At 38.4% G+C, this 21,768-nt stretch overlaps 1 protein-coding gene across 7 annotated transcripts in view; it reads right to left on the reverse strand.

Moving 5' to 3' along the window:
- Nucleotides 1-21,768, reverse strand: part of FBXO38 (F-box protein 38) — a 66,226-nt gene that overhangs the window by 23,063 nt on the left and 21,395 nt on the right. For all 7 annotated transcript variants that reach the window (XM_040239654.1, XM_040239653.1, XM_040239651.1 and 4 more), the window contains 5 exons: nucleotides 20,088-20,181; nucleotides 19,019-19,149; nucleotides 10,925-11,095; nucleotides 9,132-9,274; nucleotides 8,028-8,238 (listed from right to left, as the gene is read on the reverse strand). In XM_040239654.1, coding sequence (XP_040095588.1) covers nucleotides 8,028-8,238; nucleotides 9,132-9,274; nucleotides 10,925-11,095; nucleotides 19,019-19,149; nucleotides 20,088-20,181 — 750 coding nt within the window. The remainder of the gene's footprint in view (nucleotides 1-8,027; nucleotides 8,239-9,131; nucleotides 9,275-10,924; nucleotides 11,096-19,018; nucleotides 19,150-20,087; nucleotides 20,182-21,768) is intronic.

A 21,768-nucleotide genomic window follows, 5' to 3' on the forward strand; every position in this document is an offset into this window, starting at 1 on the left:
AAATGCCCACCAAACCAAACAAAAGAGGAAATAGGGAGTCTACCTGAAAAAGAATTCAGAATAATGATAGTAAAGATGATCCCAAATCTTGAAAACAAAATGGAGTTACAGATAAATAGACTAGAGATAAGGATTGAGAAGATACAAGAAATGTTAAGGACCTAGAAGAAATAACAGAGTCAATCATTAGTGAATAATACAATAACTGAGATCAAAAGCACTCTGGAGGGAACAAAGAGTAGAATAACTGAGGCAGAAGATAGGATAAGTGAGGTGGAAGATAGAATGGTGGAAATAAATGAAGCAGAGAGGAAAAAAGAAAACGACTTAAAAAAAATGAGGACAACCTCAGAGACCTCTGGGAAAATGTTAAACACCCTAACATTCAATCAGATGTCCGAGAAGAAGACAAAAAGAAAGGGTATGAGAAAAAACTTGAGGAGATAATAGTTGAAAATTTCCCTAAAATGGGGAAGGAAATAGCCACCCAAGCCCAAGAAACCCAGAGTGTCCCAAACAGGATAAACCTAAGGTGAAACACCCCAAGACACATATTAATCAAATTAACGAAGATCAAACACAAAGAGCAAATATTAAAAGCAGCAAGGGAAAAGCAACAAATAACACACAAGGGGATCCCCATAAGGGTAGCAGCTGATCTTTCAATAGAAACTCTTCAGGCCAGAAGGGAATGGCAGGACATACTTAAAGTCATGAAAGAGAAAAATCTACAACCCAGATTACTATACTCAGCAAGGATCTCATTCAAATATGAAGGAGAAATCAAAAGCTTTACAGACAAGCAAAAGCTGAGAGAATTCAACACCACCAAACCAGCTCTTCAACAAATGCTAAAGGATCTTCTCTAGAGAGCAAACACAGAAAAGGTTTATTATAAACTCGAACCCAAAACAACAAAGTAAATGGCAATGGAATCATACTTATCAATAATAACTTTAAATGTAAATGGGCTGAATGCCCCAACCAAAAGACAAGGACTGGCTGAACAGATACAAAAACAAGACCCCTATATATTCTGTCTACAAGAGACCCACCTCAAAACAAGGGACACATACAGACTGAAAGTGAAGGGCTGGAAAAAGATATTTCATGCAAATGGAGACCAAAAGAAAGCAGGAGTAGTAATACTCATATCAGATAAAACAAACTTTGAAATAAAGGCCATGAAAAGAGATAAAGAAGGACACTACATAATGATGAAAGGATCAATCTGAGAAGATATAACAATTATAAATATATATGCACCCAACATAGGTGCACCACAACATGTAAGGCAAATGTTAACAAGTATGAAAGGGGAAATTAACAGTTAACACATTAATAGTGGGAGACTTTAATATGCCACTGACACCTATGGATAGATCAACCAAACAGGAAATTAGGAAGGAAACACAAACTTTAATTGATACAGTTAGATCTAATTGATATCTCTAAGACATTTCACCCCCAAACAATGAATTTCACCTTCTTCTCAAGTGCGCATGGAACATTCTCCAGGATAGATCACATCCTGGGCCATAAATCTAGCCCTGGTAAATTCAAAGACATTGAAATCATTTCAAGCATCTTTTCTGATCACAATGCAGTAAGATTAGAGGTCAACTACAGGAAAAAACTATTAAAACTACAAACATATGGAGGCTAAACAACATGCTTCTGAATAACCAACAAATCATAGAAGAAATCAAAAAAGAAATCAAAATATGCATAGAAACGAATGAAAATGAAAACACGGCAACCCAAAACCAATGGGATTCAGTAAAAGCAGTGCTAAGGAAAAGGTTCATAGCAATACAAGCTTACCTCAAGAAACAAGAGAAAAATCAAATAAATAACCTAACTTTACACCTAAAGAAACTAGAAAAAGAAGAAATGAGGAACCCCAGGGTTAGTAGAAAGAAAGAAAGAATAAAAATTAGGGCAGAAATAAATGCAAAAGAAACAAAAGAGACTATAGCAAAAATCAACAAAACTAAAAGCTGGTTCTTTGACAAGATAAATAAAATAGACAAACCATTAGCCAAATTCATCAAGAAAAAAAAGGAGAAGAATCAAATCAACAAAATTAGAAATGAAAATGGAGAAATCACAACAGATAACACAAATACAAAGGATCATAAGAGATTACTATCAGCAACCACATGACAATAAAAAGGACAACTTGGAAGAAATGGATGAATTCTTAGAAAAGTATAACCTTCCAAAACTGAACCAGGAAGAAACAGAAAATCTTAACAGACCAATCACAAGCATGGAAATCAAAACTGTAATCAAAAATCTTCCAACAAACAAAAGCCCAGGACCAGATGGCTTCACAGGTGAATTCTACCAAAAATTTAGAGAAGAGCTAACACCTATCCTACTCAAACTCTTCCAGAAAACTGCAGAGGAAAGTAAACTGCCAAACTCATTCTATGAGGCCACCATCACCCTAATACCAAAACCAGACAAAGATGCCACAAAAAAAGAAAACTACAGGCCAATATCACTGATGAATGCAGATCCAAAATCTCAAAAAATTCTAGCAAACAGAATCCAACAACATATTAAAAAGATCATACATTATGACCAAGTGGTCTTTATCCCAGGGATGCAAGGATTCTTCAATATTCACAAATCAATCAATGTGATACACCACATCAACAAATTGAAAGATATAAACCATATGATTAATTATCTCAATAGATGCAGATACAACCCTCCAGAAAGCAGGCACAGAAGGAAAACACCTCAACATAGTAAAAGCCATATATGATAAAACCACAGCAAACATTATCCTCAATGGAGAAAAACTGAAAGCATTCCCCCTAAAGTCAGGAACAAGACAAGGGTGCCCACTCTCACCACTACTATTCAACATAGTTTTGGAAGTTTTAGCCACAGCAATCAGAGAAGAAAAAGAAGTAAGAGGAATCCAAATTGGAAAAGAAGAAGTAAAACTCTCTTTGCAGATGACATTATCCTCTACATAGAAAACCCTAAACACACCACCAGAAAATTACCAGAGCTAATCAATGAATATAGAAAAGTTGTAGGATATAAAATTAATACACAGAAATCCCTTGCATTCCTATACAGTAACAGAAAAAAACAGAAAGAGAAATTAAGGAAACAATTCCATTCACCATTGCGAGGAAAATAATGAATCAATCTAGCTAAAGAAACAAAAAAGACCTATATATAGAAAACTATAAAACACTGATGAAAGAAATCAAAGATGACACAAATAGTTGAAGAAATATACCATGTTGATGGATCAGAAGAATCAACGTAGTGAAAATAAGTATAAACCCAAAACAATCTATAGATCAATGCAATCCCTATCAAGATACCAACAGTATTTTTCACAGAACTAGAAAAAGTAATTTCACAGTTTGTATGGAAATACAGAAAACTTCAAATAGCCAAAGCCACCTTGAGAAAGAAGAATGCAACTGGAGGAATCAACTTGCCTGACTTCAGACTATACTACAAAGCTACAGTCATCAAGACAGTATGGTACTGGCACAAAGACAGAAATATAGATCAATGGAACAAAATAGAAAGCCCAGAGATAAATACATGCACCTATGGACACCTTATCTTTGACAAAGGAGGCAAGAATAGACAATTGAATAAAAACAATCTCTTTAATGGTTCTGGGAAAACTGGTCAACCACTTGTAAAAGAATGAAACTAGAACACTTTCTAAAGCCATATACAAAAATAAACTCAAAATGGATTAAAGATCTAAATGTAAGACCAGAAACTATGAAACTCTTAGAGGAAAACATAGGAAAAACACTCTCTGACATAAATCACAGCAGGATCCTCTATGATCCACCTTTTAAGCAAAAATAAACAAATAGGACCTAATTAAACGTAAAAGCTTTTGCACAACGAAGGAAACTATAAGCAAGATGAAAAGACAGCCTTCAGAATGGGAGAAAATAACAGTGAACCAAGCAACTGACAAAGAATTAATTTCAAAAATATACAAGCCATTCATGCAGCTCAATACAGAAAAATAAATGACCCAATCAAAAAATGGGCCAAAGAACCAAACAGACATTTCTCCAAAGAAGACATGTAGATGGCTAATCAACAAATGAAAAGATGCTCAACATCACTCATTATCAGAAAAACGCAAATCAAAACCATAAGAGGTACCATCTCACACTGGTGAGAATGGCTGCCATCAAAAAGTCTACAAACAATAAATGCTGGAGAAGGTGCAGAGAAAAGGGAACCTTCTTACACTATTGGTGGGAATGCAAACTAGTACAGCCACTATGGAGAACAGTGTGGAGATTCCTTAAAAAACGAAACAGAACTGCCATACAACTCAACAATCCCACTGCTGGGCATACACACTGAGGAAACCAGAACTTAAAGAGACACATGTACCCCAATATTCATAGCAGCACTGTTTACAATAGCTAGGACATAGAAGCATCCTAGATGTCCACTGGCAGAGAATGGTTAAGAAAGCTGTGGTACATATACACAATGGGATATTACTCAGCTATTAAAAAGAACACATTTGAATCAGTTCTAATGAGGTGGATGAAACTGGAGCCTATTATACAGAATTAAGTCAGAAAGAAAAACAACAACACAGTATACTAATGCATATAAATGGAGTTTAGAAAGATGGTAACAATGACCCTATATGCGAGACAGCAAAAGAGTCACAGATATAAAGAACAGACTTTTGGAGTCTGTGGGAGAAGCCGAGGGTGGGATGATTTGAGAGAACAGCACTGAAGCATGTCTATTTCCATATGTGAAATAGATCACCAGTTCAAGTTCGATACATGAAACAGGGCACTCAATGCCGGTGCACTGGGACAACCCTGAGGGATGGGATGGGGAGGGAGGGAGGCGGGTTCAGGATGGGGGACACATGTACACCCATGACTGAGTCATGTCAATGTATGGCAAAAACCACTACAATACTGTAATGTAATTAGCTTCCAATTAAAATAAATAATTTTTTAAAAAAAAGAAAGGATAATATCTCAACAGATATCTTTGCCAGCCAGGCTCCTCTGTCCATGGGATTCTCCAGGCAAGAATACTGGAGTGGGTTGCCATTTCCTTCTCCAGGGGATCTTCCCAACCCAGGGATTGAACCCGGGTCTCCTGCATTGCAGGCAGACACTTTATCCTCTGAGCCACCAGGGAAGCTAAGTAGTTCACAATAAAGCATTCTAAATCTGTTTAACAGTTTTGGAAGTGCAAATCTAAGATAATATCTGTAACCAAATTATTGAATCTTGGTAAATTAAACAGTACTCTGTATAACAATGAAAACATATTTTTGTTGGAGTCATCTATTACTTTCATAATTTTCACTAAAAAAAAAACATATTTTATTTCAGTGGTTTATTAGCAAAGACACTTATATAAATTAAATGGCCTTTAAAATTTTACAATGCCCTTCTTTGACAGGCAATTATTTCATGCAAGCTGATTAAGTTAAATACAACAAGGCAACAGAGTGAGTGAATCTACTTCATTCTAGCACTAATCCAAAAGTTCATTCATGAAAAGTTCTAAAATTCTACAGTAAGTAAAGTCAACATGTGAATATCAATTTCAAACTAATGTTTAAAATATTGTTATGTTGGTATTTAAGGAGTACAAGCATTAATATTAGTCATTTCAACTAACATTCATTCCTCATGATCCCTTTTATTTTTAATCCCTATTTATGTTTTTTTTTAATCCCAATCTATGTTTTTTTTCCCCTCTTTGTTTTTTTTTTTTTTTTTCCTGTTGTTTCTTTTACTTGAATTCTTTGTACTTCTAGTTTTGATCAACAGTCACATGCCCTTTCTCCAGGTCTTTTTTCTTTGGTTGTGTCTTGTGGCTTGTGGGTGCCATCCAAGGATGGAACCTGGGCCATGGCAGTGAAAGCGCTGAGTCCTAACCACTAGACGGCCAGGGAATTCCCCATGTCCTTATTTTTTATTTAAAAGAATTAACCTGACATGTGGGTAATAATAAATACACATAAATATAGCATGAAGTTGGAAAGACCCATGGAGCCTAATGTTTCATGCCAATATTCACTTCTCTAAAATCCTGCCACCATCTTTGATATTCTTAGGTTTCCTCTTGTTGAGGCTGTTGAGTTCCTCAATCTTGGCATTTTTGTCACAACTCCTCAACTTCTCAGCATTTGAAGATAACACATTTGACAAATTTGGTACCTCAAGTAATTTGTTTTGTAATTATATCTCGTATCTATTGAACCTTAATTTCAAATGTTAGTAGACTTAAGTTTCATTGTTCTTAAATAGAATGCAGTATTCTTGCATATGTTTTGGTTCATGCTGCATCAATATATGACTTAACAATGAAAGGCATCCCCTACTCTATACCAAGAAGCCAATGGCCACGTAACTTTCTAGTGGATTCTATACTCTGTCTAGTACATCAACTCCAAACACAACTGGGTTCGTAGGATTTGGGGAGTGCTGCACTTCAAGTGCTGCCCCAGTTTTCTACAGATGGTCAGTGTTCTCTGAAGTCCAGATCTTTGTGATGGCACACAAGGACAAGAAGGCAAAGAAACAACAGCGGACCCCACACTCCACTCCTTAACCCCTAGCACTTGCTGGCTCTGCACTTTTTTTGTGTGTTTTAGGAGAGATTTAGCCAGAAGTTTGAAATGCCTAAAAGTACTCCTGTGGAAATCAGAAGTATGAAGTTGGATATAACTGCAATTACTTTAAAAAACAGAAATATCAAAGCTGAAAATAAAGGTTTAGAATTCAATTGTATATAGTTGGCACTGAAGCCATGAGACTGGATAAGCTTGTAGAAAGAAAAAGGAAGAGAAGGACAAGAGTGGAGGACAGGAGGTGGTACAAGTGAAGGAACCTGAGGAGGCATTGTCCAGTGAGATAGGAGGACAAATCAGGAAAATGGTTTCAGAAGGGCCAAGAGAAACAAATACCTCAGGAAGACAGAAGTGGACAACAGTGACCAGTGCAGCTGAGATGAGATGTCAGAGAAGATGCAAGTGGAAAAAAGATCACTAGCCTTTATACAAGAGCCACTGGTGACTTTGCCAAGAGCCAAAATGGAGCGTTCTCTATAGAGAGAAGAACATGTAGGGTAGGGAAGTGAAGACAATGCCTACACATGATTCTTAGGTCGGGACCTGCATATACAGAGTGATCTTAAAGGAAATTATACACAGAATACTTTCGTTATGAAAGTAATGAACACACCAGGGCACCCTATTTTCATTAATTACTCTGTCCAAGAGAATAAGGGGCAGCAACCAAAAAAGTGGCTAAAAAAGATTCTTTTTCCAGTTCTTAAGTGTCAACTGAGAAACTGGAACATCTGTAAGGAAACAATTTCACTCCATTCTCACTCATTAATATGGGCGGATGAAGCCTAACCACACATGGGGTGGCAGAGAGCAGGAGTTCAGTCAGTATCAAAGAACTGGATGGATAGTTACATAAGTGAAATCCCATAGGTCCTTATTAGCTCATGTGCTTAATTTTCTGGGTGGTTTTGAAGACTTAATGGCTAGAGGTATGTGAAGGGTTTCCAACATAATGTCTAGCACATGGCTGGTGTTCATTTTTCCAATTCCTGGTACATCCAAAAATTGTCTCCACACTCAAGTTCAATGGTGAGAGAGAGTATCTATTGTTTAGCAAGATACTGAAAGATGCTTCTTCACCCAAATCCTGACAGCTAAATCTCCATTTAGCCAGGCTTCTAAGGCTCACTGCACCATAATTCTCATGGCATCTGAGTCCTTCCCTTTCTGTAAGTACCTCCAATAGATTCTATGGACAAGAGACATCACAAAAACAACTTTGAAACAAGCAAGCAGACAGGCAGACTCCATCCACCCACCAGCTGCTTTGGTAGCAAGGTTCCCCAATGTGTAAAGTGACAAACTGAAATGGGGGAGAAGGAAACAGAAGAGTCAGAGAAACAGGACCCAAAGGAAAAATCATCTCTATCTGGAGCTCACAAAAGATCTGGGTTACCGTCGGCTGCAAACTGCTGCTCTCCTGGCTGCAAGTCTTGCCGGAAGTCATTCTCCTCATCTGAGTCATCTGGGTGATGGTGATTGTTGTCGTGGATGTTGGCATTATTCTGGGCATTATTATCATTGTCATTGTTGGAGTTCTGATTGCTAACAAGGGCTGAGGAAACCCCAATTCCTGTGCCTGCACTCAGACCAACCCGAGCACAGCCCTGAAGCAAGACGAAACCACATGCTTATTAATTTGGATTAGAATAAAACACTACAGTTTTAATACTCCTTCATTTCATCTTTACATAGAATACTTATATAGCACTTTATGAAATACTTTCACCTATTCATAAAGAACCTCATTTAAGACCCACAACACCTCAAGCAAGACAAAGTTATTAGTCTTGATTTACAGACGATGACATGCACAATGGGAAGGGATCTGCCCAACAGTGCATGACCAGTATGTGGGACAGCTGAGACTTGAGACCCAATCATTTGTCCTCAAGCCCTGAGCTTTCCCTACTATAGAGCACCGCTGAACTTTCCCTACTATATGGCACTGCTTCAACAGTGAGGGTATAACCATTAAGAATTGACAAGAGAGAACCTAATTCATTGAAACATTAAGTTTCTATTACAATAAGTTAAGATTCTATATACATTAAGAAGTTTTAAAATAACATTTTGTACAACTGGGCAACTTCAGATTTCCCCAGATATCCAACTGAATAGAAATAGTAGCAGCAAAAGAAAACATCCAAAATAAGTTCCTAATCCTTACTTATATTTTGGGTTCCTAATTAGAGATCTAATCTTTCAACTAACTACTCTAGGTAATAATTTTTGCTTTAGCTCAGATTTCCACCTTTGCTCTTACCTTAACTTTATAAACCTGATGGAGACAGCTTTCCACTTACTTTTTTCTTTATCTGGAAACCCCTTAGTACTCACTCACAAGAACATACAGCCATCCATTATTATAACCTTTATGCCTTCCTTCACTGAGGCTGGCAGTAAAAAGTCATATTATATCATTTGTAAAGGCATATCATTAGGGAAAAAAATTACTTAGGTTGTTTTCTTGATTACAAAACTCTCAAATGTGACTTACTTTGGGTGGTTCACGAAACATTTGGTCCAGTGAAATAAACTCCAGGCTGGGCAACAATTCAATAAACTGGCCGAAGGAGTCCAGCTTCAAAGCATGGCAACGCACTAAGTTGATATCAACCAATCGAGTCCACCTTGAGTGGTCTGTTGAAAAAATGACATGGCCAGAGAAAATATGTAACCAACACTTTCTCCATTACTCATGAATTTTGCCATAGGTCACAAAGACTTTCAAACCCATTTTCTTTGTGTAAATTTTATCTTATTTCATGATCTCTACCACTTAATGATTCTAAACTATGATGTCTCCTTACCCAATTTTACGAGAATCAGATGGATTGGAAATCGTTAACTTGAAAGTAAGTCTGTCTTCGTTTAAATGTGATTCACTTAAAACCTACATGCCTATTTAACAACAGGACACTAGCTAAAAGAAATGTTGGTGTATTCCTTTAATAAAACATTATGCAGCTACTAAAAGAATGAAGAACTGAATAAGCTTGCTAATATGGAGAGCTCTCCAAAATATTCTCAGTGCAAAATACAAGTTACAGGACAATGTATATACATAGTAAGGTCCTTCTGTATACATAAATCATTTTTAAATGCTATACATGTATAGGCTGCAAATGCACAAAATAACCTGTCCAGAAGAATATACAAGAAACCATTGATGGTGGTTACCTTTGAGAAGAGGAGGCCTTTCATTTTGTACCTTTCTGTACTGTTTGATACTGTTTATCAAGTGCATGTATTACTTTTAGTTTTTAAGTGTTAACAGGAGTTCTGAGTGATGGGATTATAGGCCATTTTTTATTTTCTTCTTTATACTCTTCTGTATTTAAGAAAACAAACAAACCAAAACCCAATAAATGTTATTTTTTAAAAGTGATCTATGCCGGCTACAATCTAAAGTTTGTACTTTCCAATAGCTTCCTGGTGCAGCTGGGCAAGGGGTAGAACGTCTCTTCTCATGGGTGAGACATGGCCATTCTAATGAGTGATCTTAGCAGAGGCTCAGGAGCCCTGCAGTAGGTCTGGAGGTGGGTTTTGTGTGGAGCTGTAGTATCCGTGTGTGATGGCTCCGAGAGCTGCCACTGTTGGTTTGCAGCTGTCACTGAGAGGGCCTGGTTTGGTATGAGGATGTCAAAATGAAAAGTCTCTAGCTCTGACTTTATTAAAGGCTTGCGAATTTAGGTATTTAAGAAGTGCCTTAAAAAAAAATAAATAGCATTACTCTCTTGTGAGGGGCGGGGAGTGGAATAAAACTCCTCTCATAAGGAAAAATACCAAGAGCAAAAGTCACACTTCTGTACCCAAGGGATCAGGCAGGCAGATATCATCTGAAGTAGCCTAAAATTTTAAGGTAATAGAAAATTTCACTACATATTTAGTATGTCTCTTAATTGAAGTTTTAAAAATACATACATACCTACTTTGTCTGTTCAGATGATATGCCATTTTAAGGTAACGCAGAGAAAACAACCATAATATCCCAGGCAACAATTCCTAAGCATAATTTTACATGCCCGGCCCAAAGAAAAACATGTAACAATTATTGTGACTGAATCTATAATCTCGACAAGTGCAAATTTCTAGGCAAAGAATTTCAAAAGTTCAAAGAGGCGTTGAAAGTATTTCCAACTCAGTTATCAAAGGCTCCCAGAGCTTCTATGAACAATCTATATAAAAATCAACATTTTGCATGAGGAATGTTAATTAATGCCATACAGAAAACAAAGATATGTATTATTTTGACACCAATAAAATATACCTGTACTTAAGATATAGTACCTGAGATCCAATTATATGGGTTATGTAGATGGGGGCAATTATAAATTGCCAGATATTTGATACAGGAGAAAACTTCATTGACTGCCTTCATCCCTATATCAGTGATAATACCAGGATTTTCCACCACATCAGCCAAACCATACTTCACCAGATCTGCATTAGCCATTCTGCCTAGAAATAAATTTAAAAAACAAAAGATTCTTAAGTGTCATGGAATCTTGATAACTTGTCAACTCTTTAACATCCAGTATGATTACTCTCTATGATTGTCCTGCTTCATCTGTCCATCGTCAGGTTCAGATACAATCTTAGGTTAGGTATTGTGTACAAATGGTAGCCTTTATTTTGAAAAATAAAAATTTATGTTAAAAGTTAAGGGACAGCTAGATTATTTTCAATCATCTAGAAAAGGAAAAAAGAATGTGAAGCCTTAAAGCAAAACTGATGGATACATTGTACCGGTTTACATTAATAGTGGAGTTTTATTAGCTTTTAAAAAGAAAAATAAAATCTGAAAAATGTAACTCTCTGGGACTTCCCTGGTGGCTCTAGTGGTAAAAAATCTACCCTGCAATGCAAGGGATGTGGGTTTGATCCCTGGTTGGGGAAATAAAGATACTACATGCCATGGAGCAACTAAACTCACACACGACAGCTGGTGTGAGGTGATGCACTGAAAGCTCTCACATGACACATTAACAACGATTTAGACCCGAGAGCCAAATTAATTAATTAATTACTTAAAATGTAACTCTTTCCCTCTGTAAGGATAATGTTTTTCCAGTCAGGTGTGGCCATGTGTAGAGAAGAGTAAACTTTGACCATCTGGATCCATTTTTAGAACTATGGTTCAGTTCAGTTCAGTTGCTCAGTCGGGTCCGACTCTTGGCGATGCCATGAATCACAGCACGCCAGGCCTCCCTGTCCATCACAATCTCCTGGAGTTCACACAGACTCACGTCCATCGAGTCCGTGATGCCATCCAGCCATCTCATCCTCGGTCATCCCCTTCTCCTCCTGCCCCCAATCCCTCCCAGCATCAGACTCTTTTCCAATGAGTCAACTCTTCGCGTGAGGTGGCCAAAGTACTGGAGCTTCAGCTTTAGCATCAGTCCCTTCAAAGAAATCCCAGGGCTGATCTCCTTCAGAATGCACTGGTTGGATCTCCTTGCAGTCCAAGGGACTCTCAAGAGTCTTCTCCAACACCACAGTTCAAAAGCATCAACTCTTTGGCGCTCAGCCTTCTTCACAGTCCAACTCTCACATCCATACATGACCACAGGAAAAACCACAGCCTTGACTAGACGGACCTTAGTCGGCAAAGTAACGTCTCTGCTTTTGAATATGCTATCTAGGTTGGTCATAACTTTTCTTCCAAGGAGTAAGCGTCTTTTAATTTCACGGCTGCAGTCACCATCTGCAGAGATTTTGGAGCCCAAAAAAATAAAGTCTGACACTGTTTCCACTGTCTCCCCATCTATTTCCCATGAAGTGATGGGACCGCATGCCATGATCTTCGTTTTCTGAATGTTGAGCTTTAAGCCAACTTTTTCACTCTCCTCTTTCACTTTCATCAAGAGGCTTTTTCGCTCCTCTTCACTTTCTGCCATAAGGGTGGTGTCATCTGCATATCTGAGGTTATTTATATTTCTCCCGGCAATCTTGATTCCAGCTTGTGTTTCTTCCAGCCCAGCATTTCTCATGATGTACTCTGCATATAAGTTAAACAAGCAGGGTGACAATATACAGCCTTGACGTACTCCTTTTCCTATTAGGAACCAGTCTGTTGTTCCATGTCCAGTTCTAACTGTTGCTTTCTGACCTGCATATAGATTTCTCAAGAGGAAGGTCAGGTGGTCTGGTATTCCCATCTCTCTCAGAATTTTCCACAGTTTATTGTAATCCACACAGTCAAAGGCTTTGGCATAGTCCATAAAGCAGAAATAGATGTTTTTCTGGAACTCTCTTGCTTTTTCCATGATCCAGTGGATGTTGGCAATTTGATCTCTGGTCCCTCTGCCTTTTCTAAAACCAGCTTGAACATCAGGAAGTTCACAGTTCACATATTGCTGAAGCCTGGCTTGGAGAATTTTGAGCATTACTTTACTAGCCTGTGAGATGAGTGCAATTGTGCAGTAGTTTGAGCATTCTTTAGCATTGCCTTTCTTTGGGACTGGAATGAAAACTGACCTTTTCCAGTCCTGTGGCCACTGCTGAGTTTTCCAAATTTCCTGGCATATTGAGTGCAGCACTTTCACAGCATCATCTTTCAGGATTTGAAACAGCTCAACTGGAATTCCATCACCTCCACTAGCTTTGTTCATAGTGATGCTTTCTAAGGTCCACTTGACTTCACATACCAGGATGTCTGGCTCTAGGTAAGTGATCACACCATCGTGATTATCCAGGTCGTGAAGATCCTCTCTGTACAGTTCTTCTGTGTATTCTTGCCACCTCTTCTTAATATCTTCTGCTTCTGTTAGGTCCATACCATTTCTGTCCTTTATCAAGCCCATCTTTGCATGAAATGTTCCCTTGATATCTCTAATTTTCTTGAAGAGATCTCTAGTCTTTCCCATTCTGTTCTTTTCCTCTATTTCTTTGCATTGATCACTGAAGAAGGCAGTGATCTCTTCTTGCTATTCTTTGGAACTCTGCATTCAGATGCTTATATCTTTCCTTTTCTCCTTTGCTTTTCACCTCTCTTCTTTTCACAGCTATTTGTAAGGCCTCCCCAGACAGCCATTTTGCTTTTTTGCATTTCTTTTCCATGGGGATGGTCTTGATCCCTGTCTCCTGTACGTCAACGCACCTCATTCCATAGTTCGTCAGGCACTCTATCTATCAAATCTAGGCCCTTAAATCTATTTCTCACTTCCACTGTATAATCATAAGGGATTTGATTTAGGTCATACCTGAATGGTCTAGCGGTTTTCCCTACTTTCTTCAATTTGAGTCTGAATTTGGTAATAAGGAGTTCACCATCTAAGCCACAGTCAGCTCCTGGTCTTGTTTTTGTTGACTGTATAGAGTTTCTCCATCTTTGGCTGCAAAGAATATAATCAATCTGATTTTGGTGTTGACCATCTGGTGATGTCCATGTGTAGAGTCTTCTCTTGTGTTGTTGGAAGAGGGTGTTTGCTATGACCAGTGCATTTTCTTGGCAAAACTCTATTAGTCTTTGCCCTGCTTCATTCCACATTCCAAGGCCAAATTTGCCTGTTACTCCAGGTGTTTCTTGACTTCCTACTTTTTCATTCCAGTCCTCTATAATGAAAAGGACATCTTTTTTGGGTGTTCTAAAAGGTTTTGTAGCTCTTCATAGAACCATTCAACTTCAGTTTCTTCAGCGTTACTGGTTGGGGCATAGACTTGGATTACTGTGATATTGAATGGTTTGCCTTGGAAATGAACAGAGATCATTCTGTCATTTTTGAGAGTGCATCTAAGTACTATGGTATTAGTTAGTAAATATTTATACCTTAGAGCGTTTTTGAGAGTGCATCCAAGAACTGTGGTATTGGTTAGTAAATATTTATACCTTAGAGAATGGACTTTTAACTCAAACAGACACATCCCTTCTCTGTCCTTCAAGGTTTTAGGGTCTACTGTCTTGTCAGAGAGTAGAGGCTGGGTTTAGCAAAAAATGACCTGCCAGTCTAGATTATGCCACTGGGTATCACATGGTATCTCTTGCTTCCTATTATTATTCCTGCCACCTGCCTAACTTTTACTCTATAGGATGGTCCACTTTACTATGAGCAATTTGAAGGAAAACTAGACTCTGCCTACTTAGATTACAGTTACATTTTCAATGTCCAGCGTAATACTGGGATATAGGAACCCAATAAATGTCTCTCACAATCCCAGCAATCAAAACTGACACAAACTACAAAGAAAACACTGTTGCTCTGGTGAAGCTGTCCTGCCTATTACTGGGATTTACTCCCAACTCTTTAAATTTCTCTTTCCATATAATTCATGGTCTTGCTCCTAGGGTCCCCGTTTTTTGTATTTACTGGCATTCTCGGACATTTCACCTTAACCAATTCTTCATAATTTTGCTGAGAAATACTTTTTAGTCTCCTGGTAAAATCTTTGTTCTTGCCTTGTGAAGTATAATTTGCCTTCTCCCTTATGATCAGGTTCATCTTGAACTGATCCCAAGTGGGTGTTTCCAGCATTACTGCTGCAGCCTAGCATGATAAATCCATGTCTTACATTCATTCGAGATCTGTTTCTATTTTTAGGGTCTCCTGATTGTCACACTTCTTCAGAACCCTGATTACATCACCTAGGACTTAGATTGTTTCTTTTTCCTTCAGCCCAGAGGTCAGCTAGAAGTAAAAGCTACCATTTACTGAATTTTTATGGCTGCACTGGGTCTTCTTGCTGCACACAGGCTTTCTCTAATTGTGGTGAGCTACGCTTTGTTATGGTGCTTTGAGCTACTCTGAGTGGGGGCTCCTCTTTGCTGTGGTGCACGGGCTTCTCACTGTGGCGGCTTCCCATAGAGCACGCACTCTAGGGCACTTGGGCTCCATCACCTGTAGCTCGAGGGCTCCAGAGTGCTGGCTCAGTAGTTGTGGCACACAGACTTAGTTGCTCAGAGGCATGTGGGATCTTCCTGGACCAGGGATTGAGCCCACACCCCTGCATTGGCTCTTTACCACTGAGCCACCAGGGAAGCCCTACTGAATGCTTTCTAAATGTAAGAGATTATAAAAGTCCATTTTTTCTCACTTGTCAAATGGCTATAAGACCATTTTCTACTTTTTTTATTGGGTGATCCGAAGCCAAGAAATGATTTTCCCCAGGTCCCATGATTAATAAAATTCCATCTCACTCCTTCTTTCCAAAGTCCCAACACTAAAGACTACTCTATACTTCTCCTGAATCTAAATGAGTTTTACACCCCTATCACTTTCCCACAAAGCTCTGAAATCATGAATCCACGTAAACAAAGAACCCCTCTCTGAGTATTTACCTTTGTATCACTTTTCTTACATTCCTAGTACACAGCATCCACTTTTCAGCACATCCATTTCCTGAACCTGGCACTGCCACTTTTACCATAAATGTATGCAGCCAAAGGTGATACTTCTATATTTTGCTAGAATCTCTGGAACAAAGAACTGATTCAAGTTTTACCAGGAGCCACCCCAACCTCCTGGAAAGATGTTTCAAAATCTAAATGGCCGAGAGGCAAGAGATTAAGTGACAGAGTATAAACAGTGACCTGTAATCTCTCCATGTTTGTTAGAGGCACCTGGCACCTATTCCCAGACATCGAATCCCAGACTTATCTTTGGAGGAACAGAGGAAAGCACATATATAGGAGAGATGGGTGAACTGAGCAAATATGAAGAATGACTTATAAAAAGATAACTAAGAGATTATTAAGTATAAAGAAGACTATGAAATAAGCTATGTTGCAAACATAAGATAATGGTAGTCAAAAGGTAAAGTGTTTTCAAATGAAAATGTGCGTTGAGGGGAAATAAACACTATTAAGAAATAGCTGGTTATAAAGACAATTCTCAGTGGACCTAAAATATAGTCATCATGAATATACAAATCCATTAAGTTTTTAGCTTTTAGGAGGAACAAAAAATAAGACTGCAGAAAAAACACCGATTACCAATAATAATTTTAACTATTACTATTAACTTAAAATTTTGAGTTACTATATACTAATATATATATTTTTTCAGTTACTATGAGAGTTGGACTGTGAAGAAGGCTGAGCGCCAAAGAATTGATGCTTTTGAACTGTGGTGTTGGAGAAAACTCTTGTGAGTCCCTTGGACTGCAAGGAGATCCAACCAGTGCATTCTGAAGGAGATCAGCCCTGGGATTTCTTTGGAAGGAATGATGCTAAAGCTGCAACTCCAGTACTCTGGCCACCTCATGTGAAGAGTTGACTCATTGGAAAAGACTCTGATGCTGGGAGGGATTGGGGGCAGGAGGAGAAGGGGACGACAGAGGATGAGATGGCTGGATGGCATCACTGACTCGATGGACGTGAGTCAGTGAACTCCGGGAGTTGGTGATGGACAGGGAGGCCTAGCATGCTGCGATTCATGGGGTCGCAGAGTCGGACACAACTAAGCGACTGAACTGAACTGAACTTAAAATTATTAGCTTAATAAAATTAAGCTAATAATTTTAAATTACTATATAGACACTGTAGAAACAGAGAATGTTAGCAATTTCACTGAAAAAGGAAAAACAACAGTCATATTGTTTGATCTGGACTGTCTTAAGAAATCAAGGTTGCTGGGAGAAATAACCTCAGATATGCAGATGATACCACTCTAACGGTAAAAAGGTGAAGAGGAACTAAAGAGCCTCTTAATGAGGGTTAAAGAGAGTGAAAAAGCTGACTTGAAACTCAAACGTTAAAAAAACTAAGATCATGGCATCTAGTCCCATCATTTCTTGGCAAATAGAAGGGGGAAAAGTGGAAGCAATGATAGATTTTATTTTCTTGGGCTCCAAAATCACTGTGGATGGTGACTGAAGCCCTGAAATTAAAATATCTTTGCTCCGTGGAAGAAAAGCAATGACAAACCTAGACAGTGTATTCAAAAGTAGAGAATCACTTTGCCAACAAAGGTCCATATAGTCAAAACTATGGTTTTTCCAGTAGTCATGTACAGACATGAGACATGGACCATAAAGAAGGCTAAGCATTGAAGAACTGATGCTTTTGAACTGTGGTGCAGGAGAAGACTCTTGAGAGTCCCTTGGACTATAAGGAGGTCAAATCAGTCAATCCTAAAGAAAATCAACTCTGAATAGTAACTGAAAGGACTGATGCTAAAGCTCTAATAATTTTGGCCATCTGATGCAAAGAGTCAACTCATTGGACAAGACTCTGATGCTGGGAAAGACTGAAGGCAAAAGAAAGGGGCAGCAGAGGATCAGATGGTTAGATAGCATCAATGTATCTGGCCAAACTCCAGGAGACAGTGGAGGACAGAGAAGCCTGGCATGCTGCACTCCATGGGGTTGCAAAGAGTTGGCCATTGACTGAGTGACTGATCAATGGCACCCCACTCCAGTACTCTTGCCTGGAAAATCCCATGGACGGAGGAGCCTGGAAGGCTGCAGTCCATGGGGTCACTGAGGGTCGGACAGGACTGAATGACTTCACTTTCAGTTTTCACTTTCATGCACTGGAGAAGGAAATGGCAACCCGCTCCAGTGTTCTTGCCTGGAAATCCTAGGGACGGGGGAGCCTGGTGGGCTGCCATCTACGGGGTCACACAGAGTCGAACACAACTGAAGCAACTTAGCAGTTTAGCAGCAGAGCAACTGAACAACAAAAACAACAAAGCCTTCTTACATTCTTTTACAATGCAAAGTATGACACCGAGAGTTTAAGAAAGACTTGTCGTAAAGTACACGAGTAAGAAACTAATTCTTGCAAAAATAAAAACATGTTGATGGTGTAAATGTTCTTGCATGTCTGACTATTGTCATGTGGGAAAAAGTTTGAATAGTGAACTGACATGCATTCGAACCCAAAGGATTGAGTTCCCAATTTTAAATACATTCCAGAATATGCTGTGGACAAGCCTTCCAACAGCAGTTATTAAATGAATACTGACCAAAATATGCTAACACCATCAGAAAATCCAGAACTCCCAGCGGGCTTATTACAGAAATGAAGAGCAGGGGTAGGGGCTGGGACCTCATCTGAGAGGACCAGCAAAAGCTTCAAGAAGTGTGGTAGATCAAATTCAGCAAACAGAAGCAAGAATAACATTCTGTGAAAACAATGAAGCAGAATGGGAAAGAAACTTGGAGAGCAAAGTGGAGACAATATCAAATGTAGGTAAGGATCTGTTTTTGAGTAGACAATCACTTCATTTTCTGTAATATGCTAAAATCAGAGGCAATATAGAAAAAGAAAAAAAAAAAAAAAAACACTGGCACTTCAAGTTCAAATTTTTCAAGAAGTGAGAGCACCTGAGATTTTAAGTATTTTTATGCCTAAGAAAATAACGGCACATCCAAATTTAGAATTCACTTTGTCAAGTAATTTTTCAACAATAATTTTAGGGGAGTAAATGAGCTAATTCTTACTCTGCAGCAAAAACTCATCTACATATCCCAGATGAAGGGTTTCAAACTGGGGGAATTCCAACTCTGCCATCTTTAGGGCGGAAAAGACGCCATCTTTGGTTAGGGAAGGCTGGATCCGAACTTCATGTAACCTATGAATGAGAGACACATAGAGGAATAAAATGAAAGCCATCAGAATAAAAGGTTCTTCCTAATGTAAGGCTCTGAAAAAAGTTTATTGTACTGAAGTGTCAAATGCAAAAACACTGCCTCCTCCATGAAAAAATATCAGAGATGCTTCCTTTAAAAGAACATTTTATAAAAGTGTGGGCACATCTCATGTGTACACTAAAGTCACAGCAAGAACAAATTATAATAATCTTATATCCTTTTTGGTACTTTCCTAAACCTGATTAAGTCAAGGCAAGAATCTGGTATTTCTTTAATAACTTTTAGAGGCTAATAATAAGTCCCATTTTTAACAGTATAGTCCTATAGTAGGTAACAGTATCTATTCACTTAAATACAGTTTTATTTTACTCTTCACATTCTATGATGGAAAGGAAGAGTTTCCTTTTTTAAAATTCAATTTAAATATTATAAAAGTAAAAGCAGAGGTAGACTTTTGATATGCAAGAAATAGTAAATGTGGCATAAAGTGATGTGAAGATAGGTTAAAAATTTTAAAGTGTTAAAGGTCAGGATGCTGAAAAAGCTGACTTAAAACAGTGATTTCTAAATAGCAATTATCACCAACTAAATTCAGAAAACTGTCCAGAGGATGAAACAATGGCTCCTGAGCAAGTATCAGTACTGACTTCTGTTGGAATCTCAGGTACTTCCAGATAACTGACAGCTTTTTTCTGATGAGATCATGCACATTTTAATACTTGCTGGGTCTGGACTGCAGCTCACTTGGTCATCAGTTGTATAGAAGACTTCCCCTAAAATGATAACCTACTGCTATTTAAACAACTTCTCTGTATTTTAAATCTGAAAAAGGCATGATCAAACATTATATACGTATTCTGCCAATTTTTATAAAACAGATAAAAACATAATTCTGACCCAACGTGAAGAGAAAACATACCTACGGGCAGCAGTGATGATGAGGTAACCAAGATCTACTTCAAGTGCATTTTTACAAGCTCCCAAAACAATAGTGTGCAAATTTCGAAAACCACCTAGGTAAAGGAAAAAAGGAACAAAAACAATTATCATCCCATTTGACCACAGCACTTTCAGTAAAGCATTTGTATTGATAATTGTTTAGGTGTAATCATTTTAGTGCTTGTATATAACACTGTGGTTTTAATTTTCATTTCTCTATGATCAGTGAAATTTACCATATTTTCATGTTTGCTGGCCATTCAGATATCCTCTTTCATAAGATCTTTTCTACTCAAAATGTTTTCCTATTTTTCCTCTCGTTTCTGACTTTTTCTAACTAGTATTAGTTATTTTTGTATTCTAAATACATAAATTAGAATTTACGTATTTTAAATTCTTTCAGTTCAGTTGTTCAGTCATGTACAACTCTTTGTGACCCCATGTACCACAGCACGCCAGGCCTCCCTGTCCATCACCAATTCCCAGAGTTTACTCAAAGTCATGTCCATTGAGCCAATGATGCCATTCAGCCATCTCATCCTGTCGTCCCCTTCTTCTCCTGCCCTCAATCTTTCCCAGCATCAGGATCTTTTCCAATGAGTCAGCTCTTCACATCAGGTGGCCAAAGTATTGGAGTTTCAGCTTCAGTATCAGTCCTTCCAATGAACACCCAGGACTGATCTCCTTTAGGATGGACTGGCTGGATCTCCTTGCAGTCCAAGGGACTCTCAAGAGTCTTATCCAACACCACAGTTCAAAAGCATCAATTCTTCAGTGCCCAGCTTTCTTTATAGTCTAACTCTCACATCCATACATGACTACTGGAAAAAACCATAGCCTTGACTAGACGGACCTTTGTTGGCAAAGTAATGTCTCTGCTTTTTAATATGCTGTCTAGGTTGGTTATAACTTTTCTTACAAGGAGCAAGCGTCTTTTAATTTCATGGCTGCAGTCACCATCTGCAGTGATTTTGAAGCCCAGAAAAATAAAGTCAGCCACTGTTTCCCCATCTATTTGCCATGAAGTGATGCCGCCAGTTGCCATGATCTTAGTTTTCTGAAGTTGAGCTTTAAACCAACTTCTTCACTCTCCTCTTTCACTTTCATCAAGAGGCTTTTTAGTTCTTCTTCACTTTCTGCCATAAGAGTGGTGTCATCTGCATATCTGAGGTTATTGATATTTCTCCCAGCAATCTTGATTCCAGCTTGCACTTCAGCCAGCCCAGCGTTTCTCATGATGTACTCTGCATATAAGTTAAATAAGCAGGGTGACAATATACAGCCTTGACGTACTCCTTTTCCTATTTGGAACCAGTCTGTTGTTCCATGTCCAGTTCTAACTTGCTTCCTGACCTGCATACAGATTTCTCAAGAGGCAGGTCAGGTAGTCTGGTATTCCCATCTCTTTCAGAATTTTCCAGTTTATTGCGATCCACACAGTCAAAGGCTTTGGCATAGTCAATAAAGCAGAAATAGATGTTTTTCTGGAACTCTCTTGCTTTTTCCATGATCAAGTGGATGTTGGCAATTTGATCTCTGGTTCCTCTGCCTTTTCTAAAACCAGCTTGAACATCTGCAAGTTCACGGATCACGTATTGTTGAAGCCTAGCTTAGAGAATTTTGAGCATTAATTTGTATTGTAAATATTTATCTGATAGCTG

Source organism: Oryx dammah, unplaced genomic scaffold (assembly GCF_014754425.2).
Source record: "Oryx dammah isolate SB20612 unplaced genomic scaffold, SCBI_Odam_1.1 HiC_scaffold_5, whole genome shotgun sequence".
In the NCBI taxonomy this organism is placed as follows: Eukaryota; Metazoa; Chordata; class Mammalia; order Artiodactyla; family Bovidae; genus Oryx; species Oryx dammah.